Here is a 14,603-nt window from a genome sequence, read left to right on the forward strand (position 1 = left end):
AAGGTTGGAAAGATAACTTGCATGATACATTGCTCATTTTGAACAACAGACCTTTGACAAATGCAGAAACGTTGTTAATGTGAATGTTGACACCAGCTTTGCATATTCAGACTCATGTGGCCACTATTACTATCTTGTACTGGGAGACAACTCCTGGAGCCTTAGCTCCATACCGGGCCACCCCAGAGGCTGCAGATCTTGATGTACATGTTTTACTGATACACTAACTGAAACACAGAGATATAGCTTTAATTGAAACCCGAGTTGGAATTCAGATTCCCGATAAGCATTTTGGATTGGTTTCCCCTAGCTCAGGACTTAAAAAGCAAACAAATTCTGGGAGGGGTAATAGACTCTGATTAACAAAGAGAGAAAAAAGTAATACTGTTGAACAGTGGAGACACGGATTTAGTAGTGGAACCTGGATATCGAGCTGCTCAGAATGTGATCCTACCAGTTTATGGAGGAATTGTTAGGAAGGGGACCACCCCAGCCCTTCTTCTGTACAAGGAAAGGGAGGGTTTGGCTCCACTGATAAGTACAAAGGAGCCAAAGTATGGATTGAATCCCCCAATAACCCTCCTGAACCTGCTGAAATCATAGCTACAGGAAAAGATAACATCCTAGCTGTAGTGAGACCTGGAGAGGAGAAATGGAAACATGTGCCTGTTGAAATAAGTTATTTACGAGAAAGAATTATACTTGTATGTTCTCTGTTCTTCTAGATCACATCATAGCATGTTTGTGTCCCAATTGCACTGATTAGACTGTAGTTGAGCATGTCTGGAGGGGACCGGGAGGATCCCGGGATGCCCACAGACAAGAGACTCAGCCACCAGTATCAAATGACACTATTTCAGCAGCAGGAGAACATGTGGACATAGTTGATGCAAAATATGCACACCCTATCCCATTTCTGTTTGCGGAACATTAAGAGCACTCTTGGTGGTATTTCCATCTCTTTAGTTGCTATACCTACTCTTGTTGATGATCTGTTACACAAGTTCAATATTACCAGTGCTGATGAGGTAGTGGAGGAGAGCAATGTCAGAACCCACCTCTCACTATATGAGTATTGTAAATTGTGCCCTGAGATAACAGGAAATCTGTGGAAAAATATGACTCATATCATAACATATAATATTTCTGTTACAGACATTTGTTATAGTCTTACATGTGATCCTACCAAAATAGGCAAGTGACAGCAGCTAAGGCTTGGTGGTTCTAAAAGTAACGTTTCCAGAAAGCAAAGTACATTGTGTCAGCTATGGAGTTATAGTATGTGTACTAGTGCACATAACAATATGTCTTGCAAGCATAGAGTGTCTGTTGCTAGTCACGTTAGGCATTTTAAATTACCCAAGGGATGGCTCTTTTTGTATGGCAATACATCATACACCTACATTCCAGCACACCTGACTGGTGGACCATGTGCCTTAACACAATTAGGAGTTATAATGTTTCCTTTGCATCCAGTTTTATGTTCTCACTATGCCAGAAATGCATTTAAATTGTCTGACGACTGTGATCCTGAAATGACCTTGTTATTCACAGCCTAATATATTAGTCTAGCTATGTGCATTGTATGCGTTCCTGGGATAACTTTGAATAATACTAGGATTATAAACAAGCTTGCATGTTTAACCACTTCGATGCTGATGACGGCCCCCAGCCGTCATGCATCACGGTGGGCGTGTGCTGATGACGGCAGGGGGCCGTCATGAACCCGCCCACTCGCGATTCTGCCGCACAGGCGCAGCATCGCGGCAGCGCCCAAGGGGTTAATGGTGAAAAATATAAATGAAACTTCTACTGCTTTAGCTGAATTGCTATTGAATGTTCAGGGAATAAGAAAAGCAACTTATCATACGTAGACTGCTATTGACTATTTACTTTAAAACATAACCATGGCTGTGCAGATTTTGAAGGATTGGGTTATTTCAATTTACCTAACCATTCCACATCCATTCATTCGTATCTTAATACTTTGAATGAATTAGTCAAGGGAGTGAAGCAAAATATGGACATGGGATGGTGGGATTGGTTATTTGGATGGTTGCCTAATTTTGGACAACTTCGCTATATTTTAAGTGTTATTTTAATTATAATTTGTATTTTGATATCTATTTGTTGCTGTATGAAATGTGTGACTAACTTTATATCCTTGTTTGTTTCCCCCTAGAGCCATAAATTTAACACCTATGAGATATGCTAATTCTTAGTCAATGGTCAAGGGTGGAGTGTAATGCTACAGGCAATTAAACAATCTGAGATTGTGCATTGACCATTTACTCCATTTTACTCTAGCTACATTTTGTGAGCACGGTTTCATCTTGTGTCTGTCTGACCATGCCTTTCAGATGCAAAAGCAGGTATGCCAGGTTACATGCATGCAGAGAGTTGTTTATGTTTCTCACGTCAATGAGCAAGAGAGATAAGCGGCTAGAACAGATGGTGTGGGATGCGTACAGTGTCCAAGGATGAGAAAGTGAGGAATCCTGCCTCAGCTCTCATTAGAGCCTGGCCACCAGCACCTACAGTGCAGATGAAGGGATGGGGAGTGTCTAGAACATGTCTCTGTGTTAGTTTAGAGAATAAAGACAGAGCCCTCTGGGCGCTTTGACAGGAACTCTCCTGGGAGTAGACGCACTGCCCAGGGCTTTTGTACCCAGTTAAATCCTCCTCCCTGAGACAGTAAACGGGATAACCTGTCGTGCTGGCAAGATGATGCTAAACAGACAGCTGGTAAAGTATTTGAAGTTTGTTACACAACAACCCAGACTATGTGCGTCCAACATACTACTCACGGGATGCAGGTAGACCTCCTACCCTCACAATACAATTGCCTAGCTTGATACCACCTACACCAAACCCTATACTTGATGAGATTCTAATTTTGCTATTGCAACTCAAAGAAGAACTACAAGCTCTAAATGAAGTCTTTCTTCGCCAACCCTAGAACAATAGATCGACACGAGATACCAATATTAACTACCACACCAACCATCCAGAAACCACTCTGAAACATTTGCCCCCTAGGTGGGGATCTGTTCCTCCCTTGAACAATAGATCGACAGGAGAAACCAAGACAAACTCCTACACCAACCACACAGAAGTCTCCTCAAAGCATTTTCCCCTAGGTGGAGATCAGTTCCTCTCCACTATACTTCAACCCGCCCAATCCGAAGGCCCAATACTATATCGGAGAAAGACTTACTCTCCCTATTACGCTCCTTTGATCTCCCACAACCTAACAGCAATAACATGCCTCCAGACAACCTCCCCAATATACACTAATCCAAACTATTCCTTTCAATATGCACAGACTCACTACACATAATCCCAGAGGTTTAGTCACAAACAATCTTAGACAAGTTACCCTTACTCAGAACCCCAACTCTTCCTTCATCAATCCCCGTCTTAAATGTATACTACTAAATTGTACATCTGCCTTAAGTCATGCAGCTGATTTAGCTGACCTCATACTTACAAAACAACCGGACCTAATATTTTTGACTGAAACATGGCTAAATGAATCTTCTGTGCCCATCCTTGATATACTGGTACCCCCAAACCTTGACATCATCTGACTAGACAGAATTGACAAGCCAGGGGGTGGCATTACATGCATACACCAGAACAATATCTCAGTGAACCAGTCCCAATCTCCAGTATTCCCCTCTTGTAAATACATATGCTTAAACATCACTAGCAATAGCAAAACAGTTTGCTCTCTGCACATTCTCTATCATTTACCAGGTGATAACCTCACGTTTATCGAGCATTTCATGGACATAGTCTCTACTAATGCTGGTCATCAAAATACCCAACTATCTCTCAGAGACCTCAATCTCCATTGGAATGACGCCAATGACTCAGCGGTCAATAGTCTCAAAAACTTCCTTTCGGACCTCAACCTCACCCAAATCTGCAACAGCTCCACACATGATAAAGGAGTCATCCTTGACTTAGTCATCTCTAAAGCAGATTCCATTCAGCTAGATACGATTCGTCCATGTGATTGGTCTGACCATCATATAATCACCTTCTTTTTCAATGAAGCAGTGAAACTTAATTCGACTCAACCCACAAGATCTAAAGTATGGAAGAGAGATCTGAGAAACATTGCTTCTAACTTAATCACTACCTCCAGCTCCAACATCCTTCTTCCCCCAGGAGGGCTATCGGAAGTTCAAGACCTCACCATCCACTACTTTGATACCATGCACATTATATTAAACAAGGTCACCCCCCTACAACTAAAGAGAGTCTCCACCAAAGACTCAAAACCCTGGTACAATGGAAGTCTCAATGAGGACAGACCATCCTTATGACTAATTGAACCTAGATGGCAATCGGCTCCATCCGCCAACCACCTCAAGATGCTAAGAAGGAAGAGAAATGCCAACTACAGAAAGATCAGACGATCTAATGCAGACTTTTTCAGCTATCAATTAGACCAGGTCAAGAATCGCCCCCAAAAACTTTTCAAGCTAATTAAAAAACATCTAAGGATGCACCTCACCTCCCCTAAGCTAACTCAAGCTTACTACCCAACTGTGAAGAGTTTGCCTCCTTCTTCACTATGAAGACGGAAAACATAAAGAAGGGCATACTCAATGCCTTTATCACACATACTGACACACATTTTGACTCTTCATCATATCTTCCAGGAGCCCCACACAGGAGCTCACCAAAGTTCGACCTAAAAATAATGCATCTTGGTCATACTTCAATACTTATAATGAAGAACCTATACTCAAAATGCTCAAGATGCTCACGGCTTTAAATCCTGCCAATCACTTCACTAACCCTCTTCCAACAAACTGCATAACAGACTTCATCCCGCTGATACTGCCTCTGTGGACTATAATTATAAATACCTCCCTCCTTCAAGGAACCATCCCTGATATCCTCAAATCGAGGCAGGTATCCCCCATCCTAAAGAAGCCAACGGGTGACCCAGCGGTCTTAAACAACTACTGCCCAATATTCAACAACCCTACCCGGGCCAAACTCTTAAAGAAATGTGTACACCTCCAGCTTGTAAGACACATAAACCATTTTAAGTTGCTCAACAAATTCAAATCAGGTTTCCGTGCAGGACACAGCACTGAATCAGCCATGACCCACATAATGGATGATGCACTACAAATACTTGGCCAGCAACGAAGCCTGCTTACTTATCCTGCTCGACCTTTCCTCTGCTTTTGATACCGTAAAACACGACGACCTGCTAGACCTTCTGAAACACAGATTGGGACTATCCAGAACAGTTCTAAAATGGTTTACCTTGTTCCTCCAAAACAGATCGCAAGGATTCAAATGTAACCATTCCCTGTCCAAACCCGTCCCAGTCACCTTAGGAGTCCCACAAGGATCATCCGTCTCTCCAACACTTTTCAATTTAATCATGGAACCACTCACTGAAATTCTTAACTCTTCTAACTTACAATACCACATGTACGCAGACGATAGATAACTATACCCAAAGATCCATTCACTAGAAGACATCAAATCTCTCAAGACAACCCTCGGAAAAACTCAGACCTGGCTGGCCGAAAACCATCTAAAACTGAATACCCTCAAAACTGGATTCCTCCTAATCGCTCCTCTCACCCAAGTACCTATAATTCAAGACTGGATCAAACACTTAACAGCACTCAACTTCCAATCTCTTATCGTTGACTCAGCGAAATCGTTGGGAGTAACGCTGGACAGAAATCTCAATATGCAGAAGCACATCAGCACTGCAACAAAAGGAGCAAACTTTCAGATGAATACTTTGAGAAAACTTAAACCTTTTGTGCCTGAAAAGGATTTCAAACTGGCAGTATAAGCAAGGCGGGCATAGCGAGGGAAATAGTCCCGCTATCGCCAAAAACTAACGCCTGCTCAGACCAGTTCTTAGCCTTGTTATCCAATGGGAGGTGGATAACATGGCTAAGAGCATTTCGTCGCTAATGCGTGAATATCACTGTACTCTCAGCGATATTCAAGCTATCGCCGGAAAAATTATCGCTTTGGAGATAAACGTTGCTAATAGCAAGTTATCTCAGGGATAATTTCTGGCGATGCTTAGCGATAAAATAATCGTTGCAAAGCCTAGTAATATGCCCCTCAATTTCACCACCTTTTTATGCCACTATTTTATGACACTGTGCATAATTAAGATGAATGTTTATCCTAAGCTGCAACTTAAAGAAAACTCAACTTATATGTCTTATGAAAAAATATAATAATGAATACTGAAATACAACATAACATAAATGATTACAAATGTCTTTATGTTCATGCATGTAATTATGCTGACTGTACCTTAAACTTGATCCGTTTTGATATTCAGAGTGCTCTTAAATCCAAATAGGTAAAATCTAGAGGTGTGAGAACTGTGGGGCATATTACCAAGGGGGGCGATAGGCAATTATCGCTGGTTTAGCGGCCGTTTTCGGCCGCTAAGCGGCGATAATTCTATCGCTCTATTAGCAAGCTGTCGCTAACGGATGTTATCGACAGCTTTTAGGCAATAGCGAGCGGTTTGGGGCCCGCTTCCATGTCAGCGATATTTATCGCTAATGACATGCAGCAGTCGCTAACGTCGCTATCGCCTATTAGCAAGGCAGGCGTAGCGAGGGAAATAGTCCCGCTATCGCCAAAAGCTAACGCTGCTCAGACCAGTTCTTAGCCATGTTATCCAAATGGGAGGTGGATAAAATGGCTAGGAGCATTTCATCGCTAATGCGTGAATATCGCTGTATTCTCAGCGATAATTTCCGTCGATGCTTAGCGATAAAAAAATTGTTGCAAAGCCAAGTTAGCGATAAATATCGCTACTCGTTGGTAATATGCCCCCGTGTCATTTTGTTAGGAAATTTTGCAAAAAATGCTACAAATGATGCCGATGGTGCTAAATGCATTTTGCAGGTGCCTTGTATCAAATTTCATGTGAGTACCTTGCATTTAATAGTCATGTGAGATACCAGCAGGTCCCAGTACACATTTTCTGCTTACATCATTCTCCTGCAGGCACAACATTATAATAAATTGTATAATGGATTGTTTTAGTAATTTTTCATAACACAAATTCACAAACTTATGAGTCGTAGTTAACATTTTTATGAGCTTTCTAAGTACTCGCATTATAGTATAATTACAATAAAACTATTTTAGAATTACTCTTACAACCGTATAACAAATGGAAAGTATTAATGTTAAGCCATTAACGGCCGACATGAATCATACAGCAACATTAAAAAGAGCATCAGATGAAAAAAAATAGAAATAAAAGAAAATTACATACATTAAAAGCATCAATGGAAGAGAGAAATACATAATTATTATGCAATTCAGTAAAGGACTATTACTCACTCTTGTCCTTGAACGGTGATGCTCGTTTCTTTCACTTCTATAAGTACATCATCCAAGGTGGCTGAGAAGAAGATGCGATTGGCTTCATCCCTGATGATCCTCTGGACCACAATATTGAAAACACTGGGAGTTGTGCAGTCTTTGGCAAAAAGATAGGTGCAGGTTCCAGGGAAACTGAATCTAGAGCCATCAAACGTCTGAAAGTTATAATTTCCCCAGGTGCTGCACTCGCTGGTAGTGACAGGTGGACTTATAGCTGTGGAAGTTAAAACAACATATTCAGAAGGAAAGTTACTACACAATGAACATTCCTCACTAACAGACAGCTTCTGTATCTAGAGTTCGGAATAATTCGCCTTTCCCAAAAAGAACATCTGCATTAAATATTCACCTTCCTTCTTCTTAGGTATATGTCTCAATCTGCCTCATATACGTGTAGTCCGTGTGTGATGGCCTGCATACTTGCATACATGGCCAGCCACAAGAGTTTACCAGGGCAGACCAAATAAAGGATGGTAGATGGGGCTGATGGAGAATCAAGGGATTCTACATGTGACTCGTGCTTCTGCTGCCACCCTCAGGCTCGACCATGACAGGGCACTGGTTTACCACATTATAGACAGATCTATACAGAACTCCGTCTGGTAATTATCAGGTATAGAAAAAATGAGACTAAATCATATGAATCATACTTCAGCACGACCGATCTTAAATCATCAAGAATTGCACTGTAGGATTCAACTCACTTTTTGACAGTTCCTAGAAATAAGAAGGGCCACATTTGAGGAAAAGGGGCAATTTGTATGTTAGCCCTGAGTTTAAAATTAAAGACATTACACATTTAGAGAGCAGTTGAGGATACCGTTCCGCTAATGTGATGCTTTCTCTGTCAGTTATTGCACCATGACACCTTTAGAGGAAACCTGTCCACTTGTGAACTTGTGAACTTGTAATAAGCATTCTTAAGCAGTATTTGGTGGCCTACATAACATGGGGCGGGGGGGGGGGGGGGGGGGGGTGGAGGTGCTAGAGAGCCCAGCTCCAAGATTGTTGCATCCATATGAGGCTACTTGCCCCGGGAACAACATCCATCTACATTCTGTGTGTGGCAGACCATACCTTGGGGACAGAGGAAACTAGAAAACAATCTGAGCTCAGATAGAGTTGCCACTCTGCATGCAGTTTTGTGGAGCTGGGTAGCTGTGAGTCGACCCTGGACTCTCAATGTGGCAGCTCCAACAATACACTAAGTGGCACACAGCCCAGAGAAGAAGGTGTGGACCGCACCCTGCAAAATACACCACTAGCAGACTACCTGCCTAGTTAGGGACTGGAGGAGACAAACAGTGGGCAATTGGTGGTACTCCGGGTACCTGGGAAAGGCAGTTCTGTGGCGTGCACCGCATCAAGGTATCCTGCCCGGGGGAATGTGGAGTGGTCCTTGTCCATCCTCCCATACTGGACGGACTATAATAATTTAAACAATAGGAGGTGCACAGGCTCCACAGCACCTGAGATTCGCTGGGGCGTGGGGTGTGCCTGGTCTGATAGATCAGCAGAAACAGAGACCAGTCCCGAAGGTACCATTAGGCAGTATAGGAGCCCGACCCAGGACTCACAACCACCCACCCTAAGAAAGCACACTGGATCGGGGCTCGTCATATTTGCTACTAAAATGAAGACAAAGTCAGATTACATTGGAGGATGACCTACAATGCTGCTCAAGGGGTCTCGACTTATTTAGGTGCAATACTGCGGGAGCAACAAGGGCCAGACTGGCCACATTGGCCACATAGATAACTGAGTGCCAAAATGCGTCCATACATGTGGAAAGAATGTGGACACTTTCATTTCTTTTTCAATAGCTGTCGCATATTACACCTCTTGTTTATGCAGAGAGTCAACTTTTGAATATTGATGCATACATTGCAGGCCCCCTGCCCTCCGCTGAAAGAATGGTACATTCTATAACACAGAGGTGCATCTGCGAGTAGGTACTATAAACGAGGAGCAACAACTGAGACATGAGCAATCATATGCTCCTGCATGTCATCGCCAAAAAGTTGTCAAAAATACTCTGGGTGTGGCTTGAGATTAATATTATTATTATGAATTTGTAAAGTGCGACATTTACCTATCGGGCATCTTGGTACTGGTAAACTATCGGAAAAGAAGAGGAATCATCCTTTGCTGTAGATGGAGTGCCCTTTCTCTCAGTTTTCTCTTTTCAGGGGTCGAGCCAAGTTTTCAGGTTCTTCCTGAAGCTCAGCAGATTTGTACATCACTAAGCTCTCGCAACTACATTTGTGTTCATCAAAACAAGGTACAATGACCAAAAGTTAAAAAAGAAGCGCAGAAGCAGGTTCTTTGATGTAAGTCTTCTTGTCACAGCAAGATGTTTAATTTTCTCCAGACTTGAGAATAGTACAGTCGCCGACACGTGTTTCGTCGTGTGCGGTTGAGTCACACGACTCTTCAGGGCTTCCACTCCAATTCCAATGTATGGATGGAGTAAGTCTGGACCCTTGAAAGCTCAGTATCAAGCAATGGGTTTTCTGTGAGTTTACCATAGCGACAAACAGTGCTATCCCTTCATATGAAAACTACCAGTGGGATAAGACAATTATTATCCTTACACTGCAACTGAATATTGTGTTATACAGCATCGGCTGTGTCATAAACTCACAGAAAACCCATTGCTTGATACTGAGCTTTCAAGGGTCCAGACTTACTCCATCCATACATTGGAATTGGAGTGGAAGCCCTGAAGAGTCGTGTGACTCAACCGCACACGACGAAACACGTGTCGGCGACTGTACTATTCTCAAGTCTGGAGAAAATTAAACATCTTGCTGTGACAAGAAGACTTACATCAAAGAACCTGCTTCTGCGCTTCTTTTTTAACTTTTGGTCATTGTACCTTGTTTTGATGAACACAAATGTAGTTGCGAGAGCTTAGTGATGTACAATTGTTTTGTCTTTTGACTTGTTTGGACGGTTAAGGGTGTTTTGCCGTCTGCTCTTCACGCACTACATAAACGACTACCTTGCCTCTTACACACTTTGTAACGTATCAACCCAGGTAGCGCGCCCTTCTAGTCCTAATTTTCAAAAAACCCCCGTGGCACAAGAGCTCAGCAGATTTGTGTTGGTTCTGAGGGAGAGAGGAAGTTTATTCCAGAATTGTGCACATTGTGCCTGGAAGGTTCTACCTCCTATTTGTGTTTGTTTGAAAGAGGGAATAGACAGGAGGGCAGCTTGGCTAGCTCTTCGAGTTCTCAGGGGTTTCTACAGCTCAATCATTTGCTGAAGAGCTATAGGTCCTGTGCCATTCACTGCGAATAATGCATAGCACCTTAAAAATACTCCTTTACCTTACTGCTAACCAGTGCAGTTTGTGCAGTGTTTCTGATGTTGATTCCCTTTTCCCCTTGTTTAGCGCTAATTTGGCTGCCGGCACCTGGATCCTCAGGCGCTGTTTGAGTAGGTATTCCTGACTACATAGTTGCAAGGAGTCGCAGAAGTCGAGTTTACCTAAGATTGAAGCCTGTACCACATGTCTTCTATAAGGTTGGGTGAGTAATGGGGCTACTTTTTCAGCATTCTGAGGAGTCTGTGACAGGCTGCTACGGTTTAATTGACATGGACTTCCATTAAGAGTTTATTGCCGATTTGGGTTCCTAGTTTGCGTACTGGCTATGATGTATTTAAGTCTGTGCTATTCCCCTATGGCCAAACATTTGCAAGTAGTTGATGTTTTATATTTGCTGGTGAGCAGCACAGGAATCAGTCTTATCTCTATTGAATTTTAGTGTATTATCATAAGTCATTGGGTTGTCTCTTTCAGACCGGAATGGAGGTTGTTTAGTTGTTTTTTGTCGGATTTGTTCAGGGATGTTATTAGTTGAGTGTCGTCTGCATAATTTACAAACAATATCCCAAAAGATGTTATCAGGGTTATCAAGGGTTTAAGGTATATATTGAACAATATAGGCCTTAGGGCAGAACCTTGGGGGACTCAATGCTTGATTTCCTTAAATTCTGATGTAAAAGGTGGGAGGGCTATTGCAAGTAGGCTGTCTGAGATGTTAGACTCAAACCAGTTGAGCATTATATCTCTCACCCCTCTCACCTTCAGACACGCAAGCAGGATTTGACAATTGACTGTGTGAAACAAAGGGACTAAATCTAATAGGATCAATACTGCTGTTTTGCTGCCTACAACGTGTTTCATTGTATGGTTAGTGGCCAGAATTAGTGGCGTCTCTGTTCCATATGCAGGCCTGAGGCCCATTTACCCTGGTTCTATCACATTGTTCTCTTCAAGGTAGTCCACTAGTATCTTCCTACTGTATTCTTCTAGTATTTTGATGGGAAACAGTGCTTTGAGATTTGGCAGTAGTAGCTTTGTTCTTGGATATCAGCCGAAGGTTTTTTCAGGAGAGGTGTCACCTAGGTCTTCTTCCAGGCTATTGGAACCTTCCCTATGGCAAGCGATTGATTATGGATTAGCCGTAGAGCAGGGAGGAGTTCTTTTGCTTTTTTTCTATAACTTAGAGGTCCATTAGGATGGCGGATGGACAAAGTCCGTCCGCCTTCCTGTCGGGGGCCGGTACTGTCCGCCACAAGGGCGGAGGAACCGTGCCCCCAGTTAGGATGCATCTGCCACAGTGGCGGGTGCATCCCACATTTTTTACATTGCGGCGGACGGTGCTTGAAGCACCGGCCGCCGCAATGCAAAAAATGCACATTGTATATTTCAATGCAAAACATGACAGGCAACGCGTGGTGCCTGTTATGGTGTGCATTGAAATGCTGGGGAGTACCATAGGTACCCCCTATGTGCACCCCCCACCCACCCCTTCACCCTGAGGGCCCGCAAAGGGCCCCCAAAGCAAAGACCGTGTGCCTTTCCATGGCGGAATTGCTGCCACGGTAAGGCATTCCTCACCAGCCATTCTAATATGGCTGGCGGTGTCTGATAGACACCGGCACCATATCAGGCCTTTTCCGCTGCGGTTGCAAACCAACTGTGGCGGAAAAGCGGCGGACGGTCTTCCCCTCCGCCACGGTCCCCCCCGCCATCGTAATATGGCGGGGGAAAGAAAGGTGCTGACGGGCAGGGATGGCGGACGGATCGCCACCGCCTGCATGGCGGTCGCGATCCGTCCGCCATCTTAATGGACCCGTTAGTTGGTCTGGGGTGTAAAGGGGCAGGGTGAGGAGATCGATGCAACAAGATTTTTTAAACTATATTCTTTGAGCAATCAGCCATCTCTAGGTTTGCCACCTTAAGCCAGCTTTGGTCTTTGTTTGGCCTATTGATCATATTGTCATGATTTTTCTTTTGGTTAAGATCATCTTTTTTTTATGTCTGTTAACATCTGGTTGATTTTATTATCAAAATATTCTAAGAGATTATTGCCTCGTTTTTGTGAGGATTCAATATTTTATTTTATACATTCTGGGGCAGTTAGTTCTTACAACAGGTGAAAGACTTTCCTTGTCTTATTGGGTGATTTGAGGATGGTAGTAGAGAGGTAGGATGCTCTGGCATTTCTTATTTCTGTTTTATATACCCTGTGAGCCAGTTTAAGTAGGGTTTTGTCATTGTTAATGTAGGGTTTTCTCCATTGTCTCTCAAGTTTTCTACACTTTGATTTTAGGTCTTTTAAGGTTTCTGTGAACCCCGGTGCTGAGATTCTAGGGTGTCTATGATGGACTTTTCATAATTTGCATAGTTATTTCGACTGTTTTGGAGTCTAGAAAGCAGGTCGCAATGTCAAATATTGTTTCCTCGTAGTTAGGCAGAGGTTCTTCTTCTTAATCTTTGTTATTTTTTCAAGATCTTAAAGGATGGTTTATAATGATAATTTTGAGGGAAGATGTGGAGCATAGATTATCTTTTTAGACCTAACTTTCCTAGGCGTTTTTATTTAGATTTAGACGATCCAGAAGGAGGGAATAACTGTAGGTTGTTTTGGGATTCTCAACTATTATTATTTGAAGTGATGGATTTTATCTGCATCTTGTATTGAACATGAATCAAATATGTCTGTTTTTTTAGAAATACATTTTTAGTGTCAAAACAGTTATGTGCATTTATTATACTTGTATGAATTTTAATTATTGTGAATAAAGTTTGTATGACTGATTGTTTCCTTGTCAAGTTTCTTTAGGTTAACCCAGGGTATTTTCGGTGATGGGTTTCTAATGAGTTTATTACCTTAATTACTTTAATGGGTATTTTGGCATTGAAAGTGATCAAATAATGGCCTGATCAGCTAATGGGGATGGGGGTTAATAACTGTAACCATGTCTTGGGAGGCTAAAAGTATGTAATGAGGTTGTCCACCTTCATGAGTGGGCCCTTAACCTGCAGTTTTTCATGCCTTCACAGGAGTTTAGAAACTCCCTCGTTTGCTTCTGATGGTTGTCTTCTGCCCAGATGTTAAAATCACCCAGAACTAGACAATTTGAGTGGGGCATTAGAAAATTCACTGTTGCATCTAGTAAGGGTAGGGCGAATTCTGTTAGTGTGCCCAGGGGTCTATTGTCCTTAAAGAGATTGCTACAACACCCCCTCTCTTTTTTGTTTTCAGTTGGAACAAGGCTTTATAGTCTGGGGGCATGTACTTCCCAGGATAAACCCAGGTTACTGGAGAAGCCAGGTTTCTGTGATAAAGAGTTTGACCCAGTCATTGGAGGTTAATAGCAGGCTTAATTCGGCTGTGTTTCCCCATTGATTGGGTTTGAAGCATTCCACAGGATATGAAATAGTTTCTTGTACAATTGGTTCATTGTGAAGCTTCTGAGGTGCCTATGTTATTAGGAGCAGCTTCCTCTGGGTCTGTGTGGATGTATTGGTGCTCATTCCTTATGGGGTTAAATTTGTATATCTTTTTGCTGATATAGGTAATTTATTTCCTACCTTGTGTATTGTGGGATTTAGATCCGGCAGCTTGCCTAGTGCCGGCTGCTTCTGGGACACCAACAGGCGCAGATGGGCTTACCTTTGGCACACCTTTGGCATGCCACCAGCGCACCCGCTGCACGGGAGTACCATCATGTGGTTTAAATAGCCATCCCTCTTTAGTTCTCCCAAAACCACTATACCGCTCAGTGTGAGGACCCCAACATTGTGATCATCAAGCAGTTCCAGCACAAATGGAGGAGGGGCGATAGCAACTCTGGCAAATGCTCACGAGTATTTCACGTCATATACCTGGTATTAC

At 42.7% G+C, this 14,603-nt stretch overlaps 1 protein-coding gene across 1 annotated transcript in view; it reads right to left on the reverse strand.

Annotated features, from left to right (window-relative positions):
- The window catches only part of LOC147733208 (mucin-5B-like), an 875,769-nt gene that overhangs the window by 803,683 nt on the left and 57,483 nt on the right, over window positions 1-14,603 (reverse strand). The window contains exon 2 of the mRNA XM_086957740.1: window positions 7,369-7,624. Within this exon, the coding sequence (XP_086813866.1) occupies window positions 7,369-7,624 (256 nt within the window). The remainder of the gene's footprint in view (window positions 1-7,368; window positions 7,625-14,603) is intronic.

Source organism: Lissotriton vulgaris, chromosome 2_1 (genome assembly GCF_964263255.1).
Source record: "Lissotriton vulgaris chromosome 2_1, aLisVul1.2, whole genome shotgun sequence".
In the NCBI taxonomy this organism is placed as follows: domain Eukaryota; kingdom Metazoa; phylum Chordata; class Amphibia; order Caudata; family Salamandridae; genus Lissotriton; species Lissotriton vulgaris.